This window comes from Platalea leucorodia (assembly GCF_965183815.1).
Source record: "Platalea leucorodia genome assembly, chromosome: 1".
Classification (NCBI taxonomy): domain Eukaryota; kingdom Metazoa; phylum Chordata; class Aves; order Pelecaniformes; family Threskiornithidae; genus Platalea; species Platalea leucorodia.
The window spans coordinates 51,845,823-51,861,580 of NC_138823.1; the positions used below are offsets into that span (position 1 = coordinate 51,845,823).

Here is a 15,758-nt window from a genome sequence, read left to right on the forward strand (position 1 = left end):
TGTTAATTGTGACATCAATATTTCAGGTATTATAATCAGCTCTTTCACTTTTTATCTCTGAATTACACTAAACAGCTTCAAATCACTCTGACTAAAAGCCCTTCACAGCAGGGCAGAAGATGTGGAACAAACTTAAGCCAGCTGCTGACTTTCAAAAGTTTGGGCAATGCTGCTTCATTGAACTCACTGATTTTCAGAGTAGAATGTTCAGAACTTCATCCTCTGCGACAGGGAGCTGAGTTTGGGCCTATCTTTTATCATCAAAGCAGCATCTGCTTTCTCGGCCCCAGGTACAGCGGATGGTCCTCTGGGGTCTCGTGTTATGGCTCAGTGTAAGAAACCCTAGTACCTCCTACTCCTGGGCAGTTATCTTACTCTGCTGTTTAGTGTATCAAAAACACCTGTACTGACACGTGGCTGAGACGCCACTTTGCCACACGTACTGTACAGGGAGCAGCACTTGGCTGAGGTGCTGGCGCCCAGCACGGAACTTCCGACCTGGGGAGCCACCATCTCCCACCCTTCCTGCTGTTGCAGAGGGGGCACCAACTGCAGTGCATCAGTATCCAGAACAGCATACCTTCTTCAAATACCAAGACACTTTTTGCCTCACTACCCGTGTGCTGTGTTGATCCTATCTCCTTTTCTGTGCAGCTTCCCACAGTACTTTATCATCTCTTACGCCCCTCAACCAGCTGCACAGTAGTTTGTGCCTTACGTATTTTGAAGTCCTTTGCTATTCCCTGCTTGCTGATTTACACTATTTCACTGGTTCACAACCAGTGGGTTGTAAGTATGTCACAAGTGAAACGAAATGCAGAACCAAAGCTTATAAGCTCGGTGAGGTCCAGTGAGATGTGGAACAGAGTTTCCTTAAGAGTAGTCTTGGCTACAGGAGCGCTGGGGACTACTGTCCTATATGACCTGAGAATCAAAATCCTCGTAGTCGTCAGCAGAGAGCTTTGGAGTATTCTGTTCCCAGCACTACTGAGTCATCTGTCTATTTGTTATACAGTAGAGACTTATTTGACTTCCTAATTGGAATTCTAGGCTTCATGAAGTTTAAACAGCTTGAAAGCTTCAGGCAGAAACTTTCCAGTGGTTATTTTTTCAGTTAAAGGCTCTGTGGAGGTTGAAGTGAGTTAGTTGCCAAACATGTGTGGCTTCCGTTGAAATTAGCATTGCCTTTATTCAGAGCCATTGCAATGCCTGAAGTTAATATTTCACTTCATGTTTCCAATAATCTCTACTTTTCTGATTATGCAAGTGCATTAGAGACCAGCCATAAGAGCGTCAGACTTACTTTACTCAGACTCTAGTCACTGACTGAACAAAACCCGAGATGTACTGGACATAATGTAAGCTCTTTGTCCACCAGCTTTCTTTCTCCAAATGGGATTAACACTGCTTGAAGCGTTACTGTTCAGTTCTGCATTAGGAAAACCAAGATGCCTGTAAGAGGTTGCTTAGTTGAAATTAAGAGACTTTATTAACAAGCTTTCCCCATCCCTTGCAGTGGACTGCTGGGATTCTTTCTGATGTTGCATACAGTGAAGCTAAAAAGCAGCACAACCTCAGGGCAATACACAGCATGGAGTTTCCTTGCAAAGGTAAGAGAAAGACCGTCACAAGAACACAGTGAATCTGTGCTTCTCCCAGGAGAACTGAGGAATTTCGGCATCTCTCTAGTTTCCCTTGCTATTCCTATTTGACGCTCCCAGGGCCTATGTGCAACCTGCGTGTGGAGTTGAGGCAATAAACATCGGGTGCTTAATAAGCCTGGATCGTTAGCTGAGATGAAATACGGTATGTAGACTGAGTTTAATGGAGCTGGGCTGATTCTTGCAGCTAAGGATTTCGCCTACTGAATCCCAGTAATGCAAATCTATACTTTCCAAAGGTGTTTTGGAGAAGAATACTCCTTCTGAGGGTGTGTGTACCAGCCATTGTTTCCAGTCTGTCTTCCCGGAGCCAAGAGTTAAAACTAGTACCCTGAAGTTCAGTACCAGAACTCCCACCACTATCATTGCAGGGGAGAGTGGTGGATGTTGTTTGCCTTGACATTAACAAAGGTTTTGACAGTATCTCCCATGATGTTCTTATATCCAGATTAGACTGTTATAGTCTGGATGGGCAGACAATTAGATGAGTAAAAAAATGGTTGGATGATCTAGCTCAGAAAGTGGAGGTTAATGATTCCTGTCTAACCAGAGGTTTGTGACAACTGGAGTAGCACAGGGGTCTGCTGTGGGACTCATCCTGTTTAACATCTTTATTGAAGAATCAGAGGTGATAGAGTGCACTCACGTTTGCAAAGGACACCGAACTGGGAGGACCGGTCAATAATACTGAAGGACAGGGTTGCCTTCCAGAGGGACCTGGACAGGCTGGAGGAATGGGCCAACAGAAACCTTACAAAATTCAGCAAGGACAGATGTGAAGCCCTGCACATGGGAAGGAAGAGCCCCTGGCAATAATACGGGCTGGGGACTGGATGGCTGGGAAGCAGCTCTGCGGAAAAAGACCTGGGGATTTTGGTAGACAGCAAGCTGAACAGGAGCCAGCAGTGTGCCCTGGCAGCTAAGAAGGCCAAAAGTATCCTGGGTTGTACTAACAGTAGCACAGGCAGTAAATTCACGGAAGTGATCATGCCCTTCTACACAGCACTTGTTAGACCCCGTCTGGAATAGGGAGCCTTGTTTTAGGCACCTCAATACAAGGAAAACATTGATAAACTGGAGCGAGTTTGGCAGAGGGCTGCCAGGAAAGTCAGGGGGCTGGAGCACTTGCCTTGTGAAAAGCAGCTGCCGGACCAGGCTTGTTCAGCCTGGAAGAGAGACAGCTTTGGGAACACCTAACAAACAGCAGCTGCCCAGTAGCTATGGAGAAATTATCAAGGCAGATCCAGGCTCTTTACAGTGGTGCATGGTGGGGAGGGAGGTGAAAGACAACAAGCGTAAGCCGAAACAACAGAGGTTCAGACTGGGTATAAGGAAAAACTTTTTCACGCCGAGGACAAGTCAGGGAGGGGCACAGGTTGCCCAGGGAGGATGTGCAGTCTCTGAAGGTTTTCAAGACTCAACTGGGCAAAGCCTTGAGCAACCTGGTCTGACCTCCTGAGGTCCATTCCTGCTGGAATTATCCTATAGTCTGTGGATCTAGGGTCTGGCCGTACTTTATTTTTATTAACAGCTCGTTTGTTAAATTATCAGTGGTAAATGCAGGCAGAAGAGCTTGTCAGACTCCTTTTCCCTGGTTAGATTTTACTTAGTTTCATCACTCTCAGCTAGGTCATCTGAAAACCACAACCTTCCTATGTGGTTTGTGATCACAGCTTTCCTACTACAGTGAATGAAGCTGTTACCTTACCAAAAAAAAAAAAAAAAAGTAGACTTGCATAATATGCTTGTTTAGAAACTGTAGTCAAATGAGTCTTTGGTTTTTCGGGGATAACAAGAAGAGAGTGATATGGCTCATTTTGTGCTTTGCAAGCTGTTCCACACTGTACAAGTCACACAGAGTTTCTTACCAGTTTGAATTTCTTCCAAACATTCTGACTGTGCAGATTTTAGTACCTTAGCTTTCTTCTTGCTTCTTGGTAGCAAGTCAACTGATCTAAAGCTTGCTCTTGCACCTTTTTTTTTCTTTTCTTTTTTCTTTTTTAACATTCTGGGCTGGAGATGGGCATAGCTGGCTCTGCTAGTAGGTATTGTGAATAAGGAGAAATGGTTCTACATGTGGTATTTATGACCTATCCGAAAAAAAATGCAGGCAAAGATGTGTTGTGAAATATATTTTAAGCAGATTTGGGTCCTTCCCAGCTGAAGTGGATCAGAGCCACGAAGTCTGGACTGGATCAAAGCTTTCCCAAAGGTCAAGAGTTTCTAGATTTGTGGGGTTTGGCCAACTCTAGACATAAATTAGACAAAGTTTATTCTAGCCACTGTTGTCAATGAAATTACGTGCCTTTATAGCAACTAAAGATTTGTCCCTGTGTCACTATGATAATTTAATCTGTTCTTCGGCCTTAAAAGTCTGTGTTTGTTAATGTGCATGGTTTAATTATCTTGCTTGAGAAGGTTTTTGTAACAGAGCAAATCAGTCCTTTTCCTGTTGTAGCTTCTAACTCAGTGCTCAAATTATATGTCTGTCTTGAGTTCAAAGAGGGCAATAAGTAATAAGGACATGAGATCTGTCTGTAGCACTAGTAATTTTATCAAAACTAGCGGTTTCCCTAATGTCTCTCACTAGTGTTTTAAAGATTGCTATAAGAATGATTTTAGGGCTCAGTCATACCCTTCTGAGGCAGCATGAGGAGCATGGAGGGACTGCTGCTCCAAGTGCTGAAATGCAGCTGATTTGGGGGTAGAAGTCAGTGAATGCTTGAAAAATTCAGAAACACTATACATCAGTTTTAGAACAGGGATCAAAAGAGACTGCAGAGACAGACACAGATAGGCAGAAAGCAAGAGCTGAACTGGAGCTTGCCTACAAGGGTAGGGGCTGATCTACCAGCTCCTGCAAAATTCTCACAAGGTATCTTGTAACTATAAGGAACCATAAATTTACATATGGGATAGTTAAGAAGAGTCCTATCTATCTGATCACTAGTGCTGTTTCCTGCAGGTGTTTGGAAGTGTTAAAACTACATACTGATCCAGCCCAACATTGCCTGGGTGTGAGGGCTGTCTCAATCACATCTTAAGTCATCATAGGTGCAGCAATGCAGTATTTAACTAGTACTGTAAAAATCTGTTTAAATCCAAGTGTGTGACTCCCTTCTAAAAAAACAAACCAACAAAAAACCCACCCGCCCAAAAAAAACCAATCCAAAAAACAACAAAAAAAAAAACAGAAGGAAGTTAACGTGGATAAAGAATAAAGATAGAAACTATTTGAATCTGGACTTGCAGAATGCGATCCAGTGGAAAAAAAACCCTGGTCATAACAACGGCTTTGCGTTCCCGCATGAGCATTTTTCTTGGATTGAGCGGTGGCCTAGATCATCCTCTTAATCTCTCAGATGGACTGGAGTTTTCACCAGCAGTTGGAAGGGAGCAGCATTTGAGGCCGGAATATGTTTGTCTTGCAAATGAGCCAAGAAAGGAGAACGCTGTAGTCCTCAGACAGCAGCGCAGGCCTCGAGGGAGGTGCAGAGAATCAGAAAATGTGTTTTCCATTTGGATGCTTTGTACCTATGTGACTGATGAGCTGGGGCTGACATCGTTGCCACCACTTCATTTCTTGTTAAGTGCCGATAGACCAATAAACTAACCGTGAGATCTGATCGGGCCTGCTTTGCAGATTCAAGGAGGCATTCTTTGTGAAGCCCACATATTTGGCCTCCCTGCCCTCTAATTTTTCATTCACTTAAAAACTGGAGCTGGGTCATAACTTGTTTTTATGATACTTACTTTGGCTGCGGCAGCTTAATCATTGTGTAAGGTTTTAAAATTCTCGCCCGTAATGATTTCTGACAGCTTTCCTGTCAGAGCATTGCTTTGTGCAGAGACAGACAAAGCACAGGTTTCATCTGTGTATATAGTCCTGTGTGATATTTATAGTGCCAAATGCTCTCTGTACTTTTGCTGTGAGAGCAAATAGTGTGCATGTTAGTCATATCTGTATAGATTCTTGAGAAATGCCAAAAAATCACTAAAGTGATCTGTAAAGCAAAAAAAATGCTTTTAAGAAGCCCAAGAAATATGGAATGCTTTGTCGTAGCCTTGCACAGATTTAATCCCCAGAATAGCAAGGATTTGAGGCTGTACTGAGATTTGTTGTTTTAATTTGAAAGCTATGCTAGTATCATGGGTCATATACTGGAAAGAAAAACTGGAGATGCTCATACATACAGACAGAAGCATCTGGTGAGAGCACTAATGAGCTCTAACAGTGCTGTCAGTGAGTTTGTTTAGATTAAGGCTGCCAATCTATATCTGGTGATGAAACCTGTTAGGGTCTGCAAAAGTTAAGCAGCAGAAATAATTTAAATAATGAATAGAAGGGGAAAATGGTATTTCAGAACTTTTTTTCAGCAAGATACTGGTTACTTATGAGTTCATATTCCCGTATCATGTTTCGTGTTATCCCAATAAATTTGCAGTAGGGAATTCAGCTTGTTTCCAATAGGAACCTGTTGAGACACCTTGTTATAAACAGAAAGAATAAATGGGAAGGTCAGTGGATTTTGGATTCTCTCTTCTTTCCTCCCTCATCTGATAACTGAAATCAAGTTGCATTGAATTTTACACTGGTTTTCTTATGCATTGGTTGGAAGAAAATTTAGATTAATCCGATCAAGAGCATGCAACTCTTCTTTCTATATGGCCATCCCACACACCGTTATGTAATCTCTAGTGTGTCTGAACAGTGTTGGAGGCTCCCTGATACATAAAAGCATCCCCTGACAGCTGCTTTGGTTCCTTGTTTGTTAACTTTAGAGGTGTTTGGCCCACGTCACCCTGTGTTTAATGCTGGCTGCTGGACATTGCGAAAGTAATTTTGCAGGAGCATCTGAAAGAGTATCTTATCTGTGGGTCCTATGTACCTAACTGTAGACCCCTGTACTTACACCCCAGCAGTTTTAGTCCTCTCCCAAAATATATAACAGCTATTCAGAATGTCTCCTGAAGTCTTTGATTTTATATTTTGTGTCTGTGTATCTGCTTCTTTGGTCCCCATGGTGTCTTGAAGAGAATGGATAGACTAGATCCACCTTCATGTCAGTGCAAAAAAATGGATGATATCCCTCTTAAAGACTGGAAAAGTACTGATGTTTTTTATTAAAGCAGAAATTCTCTTTTTCCTGCTTCTCATAAAATGGAGAGGCCACAACTGCAAGTCTTCTGGGGCTCCTAGCCTCGTTACGCTCACTGCACCTCTCTCCACAGATAGCAGTTCACATGAGAATTTTATCTGCTTTAATTCCAGGGGCAAACCAACAAAGAGAAAGAAAATGATTTCATGTTTTTCCACATTTTTGCAGTCTTAAAGCCTCTGCTAAAGCATGTGCTCCTATTTGTATATCTCTTAGTTCCTCTTTCACCGCTGCTTAGCATGCAAGTGCTATAAAATATTCTGGTCCAGAATGTCAGCTCCTTACTTCTGCAGAGGGCTCTTCACTTGCAGAAGTAAGTGCGTGCTGCTCTGAAAGAGTCCTGCCATTGGTACCTTTTGAAGCAAATGCCTCTCCTTGTTCATTTCTGCCCTAATGGGAGAGGATTCTGGGTAAAAAAAAAAAGTTTAAAAATTTTATACGTATATCGTAACCAGAACAAGAATGTGTTTGGTTATCTGGCACTTGCCCACTTGGTTATATTGTAGATTGAAGTAGCGTCTTCTTTGCACACTACTGTGCTCAGGCAAAAGTGACAGTGAGATTCTTGGCTGAAAATCACATTGCTTTCTTGGCCTGGACCTGATAAAGCTTTATGCAAAAATGTCATAAACTCCCACTGATGTTCCATAAACACAGTGAGTTTTCATTCGGCAAAGATCCTGCACTGCGTGCAAGGCTGTCTCGAGATCTCTGCTCGCCCAACCTGGAAAAACCGTGCAGCTGCAAGCCAGAGCCCTGGCAGAGAGGGAGAATTGTGTGCTAGGCCTGACCAGACTTCGCTGGTAGGTGCTCTCCGTGCCACCAGTGTGGTTTGAAGCGTGTCCCTAATCTGAGAGAGGGAGTTTCCATGACCCTAAAGCTTTCAACTATGCCAAGAAGGGGTTCATAAAAGGAGGAGTGAGCTTCTTCCATCTACGCAGCTTGTGTACTCTTATGCATGTGGATATGCACACACATATGCATAAAGATAATTAAAAATGGTAAAAATTCTTATTGATTTGCGGTTGGTCCTCGCTGTATGAAATATGTACGTTTATTCTTGACACATATATTTGATTCCTGTGAGTCACCATGGGGACTATGCAAATACCTTGGAAAAGAAAATGCGTCTCTCAGCTGAGCTTGACAAGCAGATAAGGCAATCACTGTGCTCTTAACTGCATCTTAAGGGTTTATAAAAAAGACCAGTTGCTGAAACCTTAAAAGTATAGGATTTTGGGTAGTTTCCATGGAGACAGCTTGATAGTTACATTGTAGCATCCAACACTAATTACACCATATAATTGTTGGGAAGACATCAGTCTCCATAACAACTCCTTTGTATGCTGCGTGACCACTAAGCTAAGTGGCACAGGCTCCCTGTGGGCACTAATGCAATTTCAGGAAGCTGTCTTGTAAGAATAGCTGAGACTTGTTGGAGATTTTGAATCTCCAGGTAATGGAAAATTTTAATACGTACATTGAGAGGTGTTGTATAGGGCTGCAGTTGTGTATCCATTGAAAATGGTGGCTACACAGCTTTTGGGCATGGCATGGTCACACAAATAAGTACATAAAGTTGTGTGTTGCGACCTGGGGGTAGTATTGCAGCAGAATTTTCATCTGTGCTTGATAAAATAAATACAGTCTCAGCAGACATTAACTGATAGATTGAGCCCTAAGAGATGCTCTGAATTAGTTTGTTTCCTTTTATCCATCATGATATCTATTTGAAGTGCACCACGTACATTTGGTATTGTCATTCTCTCAAACATAAAGCTAACTGCAGAACCACTAGCTTGGAATATGTCTTTGGAAGGTACTTTTCACCCCTAACCTTGACAAACTGTCCTTATATACTTGACAGTAGAAAATGACAATTTACAAGTAGATTTTGTCAAATCTAACAGAATTTTGAATTGCAGAGGATGCAGGTTCATTGGTTCCTCTGCATAATAGATTCTTAGTCTCCCATGTTTTTATTTGGTCTCCTGGAGTTACTTACATCGGGAGAGCTGAGGCTGGGAGATGAATCATAAGCGTGACAAAGAGAAGACAAAAGAATGAGGACTGTTTTGGAAATTGTTTCCATTGCTAATGTACTGATGTAAATGCCAAAATTATATGGGAGAACCGTGCACTATATAACATACTAATGTAGGAGGTTTCAAAGCTAGCTAAGGCTAGGCTTCCATAAAGGAGCAAAAATAGCCACATTCTTCTCCCTTGCTGGTTCCCTGCTCTTTTCAGGATCTGGATCGCTAGCTGCCTTTTTGATCCTGAAAAACCTTCATGAGTGAAATGTCTCCAGACTGCCTCACAAATCTTGAACCTGATCATTGACCTCTCTGATAGGCACTTGGTGTCACACTCCAGGTTGCTTTCTTCAGAAGCTTCTCATGTTAGCGAGCTGCTACTGTCTGAAACGGGTCTCCCTGCCTTTCTCTTCCTCTCTCTCCCCAACTCAGAACCAGCCTTCGCAGAATCTCAAGTGCGTTCATTTCTCAATCCCACTCTGTACACCTGTTTAAGGATTGGATTTTGACTTTCAACAAAAGTCAGCAAACAGCAATAGGGCTCTGGTGGAGGCAGACTGGATGGCTTACATCCCGTCCCTGAAATCTGTGGTGCTCAGGGAAATCACATAGGCTTCAAACAATCTCAGGAGATGATTGTGAGCTGTTCTCGTCCTATCCACGGCTAGCATGGAGAGGAAGGGGGCAGAGTCCAGCTGTCTCTCCATGCACGTTGCTATGGATGGCTGTCCTAAGGGGGCAGAAGGGAATGGGTCTTCTTGCAGAGGCTTCCTCACCCTTTCTGAGGGACTGGGAGGCCAAAGACCATAGTCAACTATCGTCACTTCTGTCACTGTCTTCCCATGCATGGGACACACAGGGACCGCTGAGGCCCACAGGGATAAGCATGTAACCTTGTGACATTGCTCATAAAAGGCATTGCTCAAAATTAATTAGCTGTGTTAATGTTTTAAAAAACATTTTTTCAAGTATCACGGTTTTTAAGGTTTCTGATGGAATATTTTGACCTTTTGTAACAGTGAATGGTTAGAAAGCCCTGGAAAGACTTGTGTTTTTGAATGGAAAAATAAAACCTTAAAGAATACCAATTCTTCCTTGCAGTCCTTAGCATAATAATAATAATAATAGCATGTCAATTTCTTTCCATTACATCATTACTAAAACAGCATAAACACACCAGAGAATGGCAATGCAGAGACTGTGTCTCTGTTATTATTGTTGGGTTGTACGGAAAGGGGTCAGCAGGGAGATTTAGTTATCTGGTCTGGGAATTGTTTGTTTATGAATTAGGTTTTCCCAAAGGAGTCGTGAGATGGGAAGTACAATAGGAAATGGACTTTATACATGCACAGAAATACCAAAACTGTAAGTGTCATGCGGGAGAGAGGTTGGTGGAAACTTGCTATTTTTGCTAACAGATTTTTAAAAAATACTTGATTACGCATCCTGAAGTTTCCTATGCTATTTTTGATACTAGTGATATCCTCCACAGAGTTCTGAGTTAGTCGTGACAGAAAAATGTTTTACGTCCGATAATGTTGACAAGGAACATAAGCACTTCAGGTGTTCCTATAGATTTTAACAATGGAAAAAATGCATTATATTGCTTTTCACTAAAATATTCCCCTTAAGCTAGGCATCCCCATTGGTTCTGACAATATCCTTGAACCCTTTCAGCAACATTTGTGCTTTTCATGTATAAGTAAAGCAACATGCATAGAATCTGTTCTCTTATAGCAGTGATACTGGGGGCAAGAAGAGGTTTGCAGATGCACTCAAAAACCACACAAGTCTTGAACTGACAATGGCCTCAATCTGCAGTGTTCAGCCTGAGACCTTCGGGCAATCTAGCGTGGAAAGAGCAGTCGCTGAGAATGTGTGCAGCATCCTACCCAGCACCCCCCTCTACAGCAAGGTACTCCAGATATGATCAGTCTCGGCACAATGGGCCAGTCCCCATCTGGGTCATTTGGGCCAGTTGTGGAGGTGGCTTCAGAGTGCGCAGCTGGGTGGGTGTTCACCTACCTGATGTCTACATGGAAAAGAAAACTTCACTGTTGGCTTCCCAGGTTGCTCAGGGGATATTTTCTGCTGTCAGTCTTGTGGTCTGCTTTGTGAAGGTATTATCTGATATAGGGCAACACCTAAGCTCATGGCTTTGGACTGAGTGTCCAGCTGACTTTTGAAAAGATGTTCAGTTCTTGCGATGTATGGAAACACATTGATGTAGCCTGTAATGTATCTGCCTTTGGCCCCATTTTTTTGCCTTAGTGGCCTCACTGTTGAAGTTCTCTTTCAGAAGTCATGGTCCCTTGAACTATGTTCTCTTGCACTTTGAGAGAGAACAAACTGACAGGGGTTGAAAGTATCAGCCCGGTTAATTTGGACTTTGGTGAAAATTATGAAATTGTGCACATAAAGTAGCTAAATGCTGAAGAATTATCACAGTCACTAAGCGGTCTATTCTTAAAAATTCTATCTTCTACCACAGTGCCAATGTATTCTGCCTCCTGGAAACTCAGGTCAATTTTCCTTCTCTTCATGGACCTCAGCTGCCAGCAACTTTACACTCTGCCTGCTGGAACCAGCTTTTTTTACCTCCTGGATGCCAGCTGAGCCACCACTGAGCCACTGCCGTGGGAGGTCATGGTCCACCTGTGAGGAGTCTGGAATTGTCTCCTCTCCCGGCTTTAGTCAGAGGTCCTGGTACTGCAAGGCAGCTATAGTTACAGTTCCTGCCTGATCTGGCTACTGGCCCACACACTGGCATCTAGCACTTGGGAGGAAGATGGACACAGGCAGATGCTGAGCTTGGTCCTCCCCAAGGAGCCAACTCCTTTTGTGCAGATATACGTAGCAAACTGACAGTTTGCCTATTAAATTCGCCACTTAAGTGTGACAGTGAAAAGCATGGTTGTATTATCTGGGTTATCAGCCTTCTCTGTCTCTTTATGGTAATCGCTATTTCATGATCTCATAAGGGTTAGATGCGGTGAAGAGTAACTTGGAATGCCAAAAGGCTAGTTCTTGCTGAGCTTAACGTAAGATGAAGTGTATTTTATTGTGGTATTTTACAGCGGCAGAGCATTACAACAGCTGGCCGCTCCCCAAAACTGAAAAGCGATACTTTTCAAATCAGATAGAAGAAATAATTCTTTAACCCAGTACACCATATTACTGACCAGTAAAATTGAGGGCATCAAACAGAAGATAATACTGAGACAATTGACTGAGTAAAAGTAAAGAGAAGTGTATATTTTTTACAGGTTCAGATCTGCTCAAGAGGTTTCAGTGACTGAGTCGCTAGTAATTTCAGCAGAAGCAGATATTATATGGAAATCTCTCTAGGATAGAAGTGGAAAGATTAATAAACTGCATGCCACGGAATGTAAGTTTTGTATCAACTAAGGTCAAGGAGCAGATCCCTCCTTTTCTCTGATGTGCACATCAACTGCAGACTTGCTGCATTAGGGGAGGATCGTAAAATCTCCTGAATTCTCTACCATCAACCAATACTTGATTAAACAAACCCTTGGTTCACTCCAGTTGATGTCCATGATCCTAATAGGTAGAACACTTCACTGCTGTCATTGTTGCTGTTGCAATGCGTACTCCATTACACAAATATTTAATAATTCTTAAAATAAGAACAAGTCGATGAATCACATTGCCCTGTCAGCTTCTGATTTCAGAGGTTTCAGGGGAGGGACTAAATGGCAGGAGCAGTTTAAAACCTTTGCAGTAATGGGTCAGCATATAAGGAAAAGAGACTCCTTGACAGGCTGAAATGACAGAAGAAAAATACACTTAAGCATTATAATGCATGAAGCATTTACAGGAAACAGGAGACGTTGAGTATTAAGATTGGTATAACCTGGAAATACAAATATATTTCAGCTTTTGGTCAAATGTATGTGCATCAATGGTCAATCTTGTAACAGCAAGAATGGACAAAGCACTTCTTGGCAAAGTCAAAGAAAATCAAAGTTATTTGACCTAAAGAAGCCTTCTCATGTCCCTTGTTAAATGACTTTTGCTGTCCTTGCTTGACAAAGCTACAGCTGCATGGATTGTGCTTCTCATTTGCAGAACTGACCTGAACAGATGCCGTGAGTCTGCTGCATGTGCGCACACCTGTTTGAATCATGATTGATAGTGTTTCCATATCAGCAAAGCATGCTTCAGGGAAAACATACGTGAGTTGTGCAGGGCTTTCCCTTTGTCTCCTTAGTACAGAACTGGAATACTGAGAGTAAGAACAGTATCTGCATTACACTTTCAGCGGTCACATTTAAGAGAAATATTTCAATATGAACAGAGGCACTGTTAAAATTCAGTTCTGTACTATAACCACTCTGCACTTCATAGGCTGAAGATTGGTGGCACTTCACCAGCTACCTCATTAGTCATAGGAAGGGGAAGTGTATGTTTTGGCCATTATCTCCAGTAGCGGAGGGCAAATGCTTCTTGTTTTGGCTTTCTCTTTATTATGACAGAAACTGTGGTGTTTGTGTTTGAGTGAAGGTAGGGTGGAGTGGCTACCTAATGTCCAAAAAGAAATAGCTGCCATAATTTTCAACCAAATCTGGTATTTTACAAGGGGCAAAGAGGTTTTGGGTTTGTTTTTTTTTAAAGTCGCAGGATATCTTTTACTTTTTGTAGGCAAGCAAAATGAGTTATGATCTGCTTGTAATAGTTCAGTCTGATCTCATCAGTGATGTATGTTTATGTATTTCTGTGCTATATGTAGTATGTGTTTATATGTGAATGTGTATGTAGATATATGTTTATACATTGATAGACATAGGCCTTTCTGAAAAGAAAAAGTTTTGTCCTGTTCATGTCTGATCGTTGTAAATATGACGATGGTATCCTATTTCTCCTAAGAGAATTTTCTTACACAAATTCTGTTAATTACATTCAGTGACCCACATATCCTTCTTTACTGTCTGTACTTAACTGTTGTACGTGTCTCTGCAACATAAAATAATTGCTGTATCTTTCTCTGTGGTGGCTTTTGTGAGATTTAAAAAAAGAGAGAGAGAGTGCAGAACCAAGGAAATTAAGGTATCACCAAGAATCAGAAGGGCTATCCCTTAGCTATACACTAAAATCTTTGTATGGCTGAAAGCTGTAAGACAGGTGCCACGTACCTTAAAGAGGTGCAGGCAGAGGGTTCTCTAGAAATGATTCAGAGGCAAGAGACAGATGGGCTTTTTTGAGCCCGTTCCTGCATCATAGGATGGGGCTGGGCCGTACAGCTGGGTTCCAGAATGACCTAGTAACCGCAGCTTCGGTATCCCCTAACGGCTCATTTTCCCCCGCAGCCAAACTGCTAATGAGATGCATACGCCGCAAGAACAATAGCTTGGCCACCTTTGTCTTATGAGGAATAAAAGAATGATGAAGTTTGACAACAATTCAGTTCTTTTGGCATTCACATGATGCTCGGGGTTAAATAATAGTTACTGTAGCATATTAATCTGAAATCCATTAATCCTTGACAATGTATTAATCTGATAAGACAGGATGCTGAATGACTTTAAGGAAGCTGATACAACCACCTATTGCTTCAGTCTTGCACTTACAGGCTCAGTGTCTTGGTTGTGTTGGTCATCACATCCTGGAAACGAAAAGAACGTACAAAAACCAGCGCTGAGAAAAATCTTCATAAGTGCAATAGACAGTAGAGGATGGATACCTAATTCCCTAAGTACTGGAACTGCATATGAGTATCTAGGCATAGAAATGCAGAGGGTTATCTGCTCTCTAAATGCATACTAGGGATAATTAAGAAATCTGCTTTCTTATAACAATTGAAAAGCTGATATATAGAAATACTCCACTGCGATACAGAGATTATTGTTTCAGGTATTGGTAAGGTAAAAAAAAGCCACCTTAAAAATATCTGATGATTTTGCTAGAGGTGAGTATTTATACTGCTTCTGTTCTGAAAACATTTTATAGGGCAGGTTGCTGATTGTGTTTGCCATTTGATCTACCCTCCCCCTCTTTTTTTTGTATGTTTTGTGTTTTAAATGCAACATGTAGCTAATTTTAAGCTGGGTCAAGAGTTAATTGCTATGAAAACCAGATAGATTCATTTACACTAGAACTAAGCTTTATCATTATCATTAGGCATTTGGCTGCTAAGGCATGTTTAAACACCGGCTGCTTTTGAGTCACAATACACGGAACTAATTGTGTTCTTAAAGAACCCTTGGAATTTACCATTATTGTTTTAATAATGCTCAAAAAACTAAAGAGGAATAAAATATAAGGAAAGGGCAGAATAGAGCGACCAAACCTCCTTTGAGAAAAATGTGCTTTAGGGAAGCTGGAGGTCTGTGCAGGCATTTAGGCAAATATGAAATAAAGGATCTCAAAGAAATTTACAGCCACTGGTAAAACTCCTGTGTGGCTGGATCAAAGCTGTGTGGATCATGAAGTTGCTGACTCTGTCACCGTTGCCATGGTGCCACCGTTGCCATGGTGCCAGCATCGCTTATCATTTAAGTAACATCGCTGCCCAGGTCCATCCACCTCTTGATCAAGGGTGTGTGTCAGGGAGGGTTAAAGGGTTTTCTTCCTTCAGGAGAGCTGAGCAGAGTCCGCCTATGAGCAACGTGCACCTAAGTATGCTGTAATGCACAGACTCATTGCACTGTCTACTGATTTCGTAGACTGACAGGCTCCAGTTAAGTCTGTCAGGGAATAAAAACCCTTAGGGCATGTCTGCACCTTGGTCAGGCTGTGAGGGTAGTGCAGCAGACATGCTCAAGTTAGCTTTAAACTAATGAGCAGAATTGAGAGCGGAACCTGTTTTGCTTTCCCCCTTTCTCCAATGTATTTCACTTTGGATTGTTTCTTTCCCTTGTTTGGGCTTCTCAGCTTTTCAAGCA

At 42.0% G+C, this 15,758-nt stretch overlaps 1 protein-coding gene across 7 annotated transcripts in view; it reads left to right on the forward strand.

Annotated features, from left to right (window-relative positions):
• TMEM241 (transmembrane protein 241) overlaps window positions 1-15,758 on the forward strand; it is a 61,560-nt gene that overhangs the window by 29,970 nt on the left and 15,832 nt on the right. For 6 of the 7 annotated variants that reach the window (XR_014227497.1, XR_014227498.1, XM_082305010.1 and 3 more), the window contains one exon: window positions 1,517-1,610. Coding sequence is in view for 5 of the 7 variants with exons in the window: in XM_082305010.1 (XP_082161136.1) it covers window positions 1,517-1,610 (94 nt within the window). In the remaining 2 variants the exon portion in view is untranslated. Of the gene's footprint in view, window positions 1-1,516; window positions 1,611-10,593; window positions 10,713-15,758 lie in introns of those variants that run through there. The other variant, XM_082305013.1, reaches the window with a different exon arrangement.